Here is a 7,299-nt window from a genome sequence, read left to right on the forward strand (position 1 = left end):
GTAACGGCGGAGGGTGGGGCGGCCATCGGCCGGACGCTGGTGGACGCGGCCCAGCCCCTGCCCGCCCGGTTCCGAGCCCTCTTCACCCTGCGCAACCTGGACGGCCAGGCGGCCGTGGAGTGGATCGGCCGGGACTTCGAGGACGGCTCTGCGCTGCTGAAGCACGAGCTGGCCTACTGCCTGGGCCAGATGCAGGATGAAGCAGCCATCCCAGTGCTCGTCCAGGTGCTGGAGGACACCGGCCAGGAGCCCATGGTCAGACACGAGGCGGGTACGATGGCAGCTCCTGCAGTTGTGGGTGCAGGGGAAAGGTCTGGCCTGCAAGTGGGACTTGTGGGTACTTCCCCTCATACCGAACAGCTCGTGATGGACTGATCCAGCTTGGGTGTCATGGCTTCTGAGGCATGTAACCGCCTCACCATGTCCCCTGGCTGGACTGGTTGGCCAAGCCTTCCCCTTCCAGCTGGCCAGGCTGGTTCCTGCCCTGTTTATTTGCCAGGCTGGCTCATTTAGGATTGGTCAGAGTCAGGCCTGTGTCCCCACTTCAGAGCATGGTGAGGCTTCGTTGGAGGACACAGCAGGGTGATCCTCATGTAGACACCTCGGTAGCATCCTGACACATCCTTCCTACTTTCAGGTGAAGCCCTGGGTGCTATCGGCAATCCCAATGTGCTGGATATCCTGAAACGCTATTCAGAGGATCCTGTGGTTGAGGTGAGGCTCTTGGTGGTGGGAAGGAGTGTCATTTTCCCTGGGGTGCAGTGCTGCTGGTCCAGGAGAGGGAGGCAGGTCTCTCCTGGGCAGCCCCTGGCCATGGACAGGGGCACCGTGAGCAGCATCCTGCTGTGTGCTGGTGCCCAGCTGCTGTCGGGAAGCCCGGGGTGCCCTTCCATGTATGGTGCCATCCCACAGCTAGGGCTGTGTCTCCATCCCTGCAGGTGGCGGAAACATGTCAGCTGGCAGTGAGGAGGCTGGAGTGGCTGCAGGAGAACAAGCAGGAGCCGGGTGCCAGCCCCTACCTCTCTGTGGATCCTGCTCCCCCTGCCGAGGAGACTGACGTCACCAAACTCCGCGAAACCCTCCTGGATGAGTCACGCACACTATTTGACCGCTACAGGGCCATGTTTGCCCTGCGAAACCTGGGGGGCCAGGCAGCCGTTCTGGCACTGGCGGACGGTAAGGGCCAGCGTGAGGCTGCCTGCAGTCTCCTTGCTGTTAGTCTGTACGGGTTAATCTGGGATTAGTCCTTCCCAAATCCAGGGCTGCCGGAGCTGTGGAGCTCTTCTTAGGCTCTTCATGCATTTTTTTTCTAGAGCTGCTGTCCTCCTGTTTGCTTGCAAGAGCCACATCACAAAGGGCTCGGTGCTTTTTGGTGTTTCGCAGCCCCCTCGCCATCTTCCAGGCCCCCTTTCTCTGTGGGTGTGGGTGGAAGAGGGCACAGTCTGTAATGTTGACTTGGGACCAACCAGTCTGACCTGGTGGGACCTGGTGCCAAGGTGTCGGGGTCCTGCTGTCCCGTCCTGGAAAGTCAGAGCCTGCCAACCTCGTCCTGGGGTTTGGGAATAGCTCTGGAGAGGGGAATGAATGTCTCCTGAGTGGGGAAGGGGCAGACCACAGTCCAGGAACCATTTGGACCCAGCCTGAGAAATGTAGACGAAGCTCTCCAGCCACCTGGGATGAGCTGAGAGCATGTCTGCACCGAGAGACGAGGCATGGAGGGATCTGTGAGCTCCTCCTACAGCTGTTCGACTGAAGCTTGCCGCAGCACAGGAGGGCTTGAGGCTGTAGCTGTGCTGCCAGTCCGCCCCAGGCACGTTGCGCTGGTGGGGCAGGGCCTGTGGGCAGCGCAGGCTCCCCAGGGCAGGGCAGGGTGCTGGCAGCTCTGCCAGGAGGGCGGGTGCCACTGTCACGAGAGGGCGTCCCTACACCGCTGGGGCATGGCTGCGGGCATGCGGTGTCAGGGCTGCCCTGGTTGTGCGGGGTCAGGGAGCAGGTTAATTTGTCCCATTCTCCAAGAGCCCCTACGGGTCTGGGGTGGCAACCACTGGCTCTAACCCCCGGCCCAGCCTGCCCCATGGTTTTCCCCAGCTTTTGGGTGGGGGGCTCCAGCCGTCATCCCAGTGCACTTTGGGGGCAGTGGTGGCTCACTCTCGCCTCCTCCCCGCAGGACTGCGCACTGGCAGTGCCCTCTTCCGCCATGAGATTGGCTACGTGCTGGGCCAGATGCAGGATGAGGCCTGTGTCCCACAGCTGACGGCCGCGCTGCGCAACCGTACCGAGAGCCCCATGGTGCGCCACGAGTGTGCCGAGGCCCTGGGCTCCATCGCCCGCCCCTCCTGCCTGGAGACCCTGCGTGCCTTCGCCCGCGATGAGGAGCGGGTGGTGCGGGAGAGCTGCGAAGTGGCGCTGGACATGTATGAGTATGAGAATGGCACCCAGTTCCAGTACGCTGATGGGCTGTGCAAGCTGCAGGCCTCCGCCTGAGCCCTGGCTGGGGAGGGTACAGGCTGGGGGTGCTGCCTCCCGCCCCCGCTGGCTACACTTTTGTGGCCGCCTCCATCAACATGGATCCATGCCTTGCCGCGGCGGAGGTGGAGGAGGAACTGGATTTGCTCTCTGGCACAATTACAGCTGTCTTCTCCCTCCAAATCCAGGCTGAGCTGCTACTTGCCCCCCGCCATCCCCTGTTTCCTGGATCTGCCCCTTTTTCCCTGCCAGGATCAGCACTGTCTGCCCGCAGCCTGGCTCGGGGCTTGGACCAGGTGGGCTCCGCTCTGCACGTCGGAGCCTGTCGCAGCTGCACAGGGCCCGGGGCTGCTCTGGGCTTGTGCTGCTGCGGCGGCTCGGTGTGAAACAGCTCCGCTTTCCCTGCCTGAGCTTTGCTGGGGGGGCCGGAGCTGGCTTTGGGCACTCGCTCTCGTAGGCTGTAGCAGTGCGTTGCCTCGAAAATAGCCCTTGGTGCTGGTGCTGAGCCGGGTCCCTCCTTGCTTCTGTGGTAGAGAAGCTGCTGTGGGTTTGGCCTCTCCTGTCGGGGCAGGCCAGGGATGTGCTTATGGCAGCCTTTGCCCTGGGATGGGGGTTGTTTCATGGCAAAGTTTGGAAGATTTGGCTGCGTTTTTTCTTTCTGCAGGGAACGGCACTGCCATTAGGGCTTATAGGGTGAGGCAGAGCCTGCCCGGACTTTCCCCAGCGTTTAACCAGACCTGGGAGGGCTGAGGCTGGTGTCTGCTGCCATCACCCAACACCCAAACCCCCGGGCAGCCCAGTGCGGGCACTGGGGGTTGGGGCTGGCAGGGAAAGAAGTGCTGGTGGAGGGAGCTCCTGTGTGAGTCGAGCAGTGATTTAGCCCTTGCCTGGATGTGGGGTGCACCCAGCGCTGTGGGGTCAGGCCCTGGTGGGGAGCCCTGGGGCTGCCCTAATAGAACCATAGAACAGAATCATTTAGGTTGGAAAGGACTTTTAAGATCATTGAGTCCAACTGTAATGGGAGGAGAGAGCACAGGGTGGGGTCCCTCATGGCATGGGGTAAAACCCCCTCCCCACAACCCTGGCAGGCCCAGGGAGGAGAGCAGACGTGGCCCAGGGGGTGCCCAGGAGCCCCCATGCTGCCACCCAGCAGAGGGGCCGATGGGGTCCCACTGCACCGCGGGGACTGGCACTCTGCTGACGGGGCTTTTCCCCTGGACCAAAGTCTCCTGGGTTCAATCCTCTTAGTCCCTAAAGCTGCTGCTGTGGCCGGCTTGGGGCCCTGGGACTTGGGGGCACAGCTGGGATGGGGAGCCCCAGCCTCAGCCCAGTTCAGGATGCCATGGAAGGGGTTTTTACTGGAGATGAGTAATTTCGATTGCCTGTACATGCTTACTGGAAGTGAGACGGGCACACTCAAGTGCTGTGGATGGGGCTGCTTGCATGTCACGTGAAGGATGAGGGCCACTGAACCTCAATTCCTAGGCATTGGGAGACAAAGACCTGATGTTTTCACACTGTTTTGGAATCAGCAGCTGTTACGGGGCTTGTTTCCCCCCTTCCCTCACCCTCCATAGCCCCTGGGTGATGGGCAGGACCCAGCCGGCACCCCCAAGCTCTGGGGTGTCTGCGCCCCTCTCCTCCGATGGAGTAGGGCAGTGGGACGTGTCATTTCCCCCTTGCCACATTATCGGCGTAAGGTGGCTGCCAGCTCCACACCGGGACCTTATCAGCACGTGGGCTCTGGTGTGCTGCCGGCGTGTTTCCCCGGTGTTCGCCAGTGTGTTTCTCCCTGTTTATTGCCCCGGCTGCTCCAACCCTTGCTCCCCGCTGTTCTCCAGTGTTTCCACAGGTGACTCACTCGCACCACGCAGGGTTGTTTCCAAATCTCTCTGCGCCAGTGTTTGCCTCTGCTCTCTCCCAAATGCCTTATAAGCCCAAATTGGAATGAAACTGGCATTTTTGTGGCCAGGATCTGGCCGGGGACAACCTGGGTGCAGCAGAACTGGGATGTGTGCCGGGGCGTTGAGCCCTTACTTGGCACTGAACCCCACGGACACCTTCATCCCTCCCTGGCCAACCGACCCACACTGGGAAGGGTTCGGGTTGTTAGTTTTGGTGGTTTTTTTTCAAGGCTGTTGCTGGTCCAGGCGAAATCGTGCACCCTCTCAGTGCAGAGGGCAGTGCTTTCAGGCGATGCCTGGACCCCGCGCTCCTCTGTGAATCTGGGCACCTGGGTGCCATATGCAGTGGCCAACATGAAGCTCCAGGGAGGTGACAGCCCCTCGCTGGGGGCTACTGCACTGCAGCTGGGCTCTGCTCGGCAAAGGCAGCCCTGTGGGACTCCCCCTGCCACGGCGTGGGGCTGTGGCACCCGTCCCCTCTGCCCATCACCTCCCGGCTCGGAGGGCACCGTGTCCTCCGGGGCAGGGCGCTGCAGTTGGGATTTCACACCATCTGCTCAGGGGATGCGTGGCCTGCGGAGGGATTTAACTCAGAGCTTGGAGGAGTGGGGGGAGGTCTCGGGGTGTCCCTCCCCATCCCTGCCTTTGGGGGCTCTCCAGCTGCAGATGGTTCCTCAGTCCCAGGGGGATGGAGGTACCTGCGGTGCTGCCAGAGGGGCAGATTCTGAGGACCCTGAGCCATGTTGGAGCCCGCCGGTCACCCCCCAGGCTGAGCCTGACGGGGGTGTGCTCGGATTAGCAGGCGCTAAGCTCCTTCCCGCGGATGCTCCGTCCTTTGGCGGTAGCGGGTGAGCGGCTTCCTTCACTGCATGAAGGGCAAGTGGCACTGCCACTGGGCATGGGGACCCTGCTGTCCCCATGAGCTGCCGGCACTGAGGAGCCTCACAGACCCTGATGCCACTTCTCCTCTGTGACCTCCTGTGCAGCAGAGGCTTAGCTGGCTCTGGGCTGGGGTGCAGGGGGAGCTGGCAATGGTTGTGGTGGGGGGCACCCCGCTCCCTGGCACCGGGGGGACGTGGAGGCCACGGCACTTGCTGCAATCTCCCCCCGAGGAGGATGGGGTGCTGTACGTGGACTACAAACCCCCTGCCCTGGACAGCATCCGCCTGCCCCGCTATGTCCTTTACCTGGTGATGGCGGCCACTCTGGTGCTGGTGGTGGCTTACGCCATCGTGGGGCACCTCATCAAGGACCTGGTGCACGACTTTGCCGGTGAGTGCTGCCCAGAGTAGGGTCGAGGTTTGGGGCTTCTTATGAGGCTGGGAAGGGGGGGTTCCCCAAACCCACAGCCTTTACCGTGGCTGCTGATGGCTCCGTCTCTGCCCCCGCAGACTGGGCGTTCGGGCCCAAACTGGAGGAGGAGAAGGCGGTGATGGCCGAGGGGACTGTGCCGGAGGTGGAGTGGCTGGAGGAGGACGGGGTGCTGGCAGAGAGGAAGCCAGATGGCGAAGGCACCAGCGCCCTGCCCGGCATGGACATCCCGCTGGGGCTACTCACCGCTGCTCCGCGCAGCTCCATCTCCTTTGCTGACCCCCGCAAGAAGAGGTTTTTCTAGGGGCAGGAGACCCCCCCGCCACCACCGGGACCCAGCAGCCGTGCCTGGCCATCAGGTCACAGCACAGCCGCGGACCCCAGACTCAGGCACAGGGGTGACACTGCCTGGTGCTGGCACTGGCACACGCGCTTATCTCGGGGCTGCTATCGCTGCCCCCCCAATAAAGGAGCCTGCCGCAGCCCTGCTCGCTTGCCCCTTAGCCAGGCGTGGGCGCGGGGAGGTGGCAGGGCTGAGACACCCTGACCTTCGCCTGGGGACAGCGGCGTCCCTTGTGGAACTGCCCCCTGGGCATGGGCGCGTGGGGAGGGACACATGTGGGTATGTAAAGGTGAAAACCCCCAGTGTGGGGTGTGCGTAGACACGCGTGGGTGCAGGGGGGCACGGACACGGGCGCACACACATGGAAACACAGCACAGCTCTGTGTGGACAGATAAACAGACAGCTGCCCCCCGAGGCTGGGTTTGCCCCCACCCGCCCCCTCGGTGCCCTGTCGCTGCCAGGCTGTGCCCCCTCCCAGTGGAGCAGAGCTCAGTGGCACCCACAGGTGCCCCCAAATCCAGTCTTGGGGGGTGAAGCACCCATGAACCCCTCTTGAGCACTGGCTGGGGGCACTGGGGATGGGGGCCGTGTCATACAGACCCCCATCCACTGCACTAAACCCAGGCTGGGGCTGGTGTGTCACCCCCCTGCCCCATCCCTCCAGTAGGGACCCTGTCCCCGTGTCCCAGGCTCCTTCTTCGCCCCTTGGGGAATCACCATGGGCAGGGTGGCCCTGCCAAAGCCCACAGTCCATCTCTGGGGTGCCACTGGCCACCCCATGCCTCAGTTTCCCCTGTGCTCTGGAGGGTGGGGGCTGGGAGGCGGAGCAGCTCGCCCTGCCAAGGTCTCGCCGATAACACCGTTAATATTTAGCTCTTCAGGGTACCCAGGCACTCCCTGGGCACGTGATGGGGTCCTGCCGGCAGTAGCCATCACATCTGGGGCCCAGCTGTGCTGTGTGGGGGTCAGAGGGGTGGCCTGGCACTGTCCACCCCCCTATGCTGCCCCATCCCTGGGGGGATGGGACACTGGCCTGGATCTGCCCCAGCCCTGACTGTCCATCCATCCACCTGTCTGTCTGTCCAGCCAGCCATCCACCCACCTAACCATCCATCCATCTGTCCATCCACCCACCCACCCATCCATCCATCCATCCATCCATCCGTCAGTCCACCCGTCCATCCACCCACCCATCCATCTGTCCATCCATCCATCCATCCATCTGTCCACCCACCCGTCCATCCATCCACCCACCCATCCGTCCATGCATGCAT

At 62.8% G+C, this 7,299-nt stretch overlaps 1 protein-coding gene across 1 annotated transcript in view; it reads left to right on the forward strand.

Moving 5' to 3' along the window:
• The window catches only part of DOHH (deoxyhypusine hydroxylase/monooxygenase), a 4,270-nt gene extending 1,786 nt beyond the window's left edge, over positions 1 to 2,484 (forward strand). The window contains exons 3-6 of the mRNA XM_009880631.1: positions 13 to 271; positions 638 to 714; positions 939 to 1,176; positions 2,168 to 2,484. Coding sequence (XP_009878933.1) covers positions 13 to 271; positions 638 to 714; positions 939 to 1,176; positions 2,168 to 2,484 — 891 coding nt within the window. The remainder of the gene's footprint in view (positions 1 to 12; positions 272 to 637; positions 715 to 938; positions 1,177 to 2,167) is intronic.
• Positions 2,485 to 7,299: the final 4,815 nt, after the last annotated feature.

This window comes from Charadrius vociferus, unplaced genomic scaffold, assembly GCF_000708025.1.
Source record: "Charadrius vociferus isolate BGI_N301 unplaced genomic scaffold, ASM70802v2 scaffold702, whole genome shotgun sequence".
NCBI classification, from domain to species: domain Eukaryota; kingdom Metazoa; phylum Chordata; class Aves; order Charadriiformes; family Charadriidae; genus Charadrius; species Charadrius vociferus.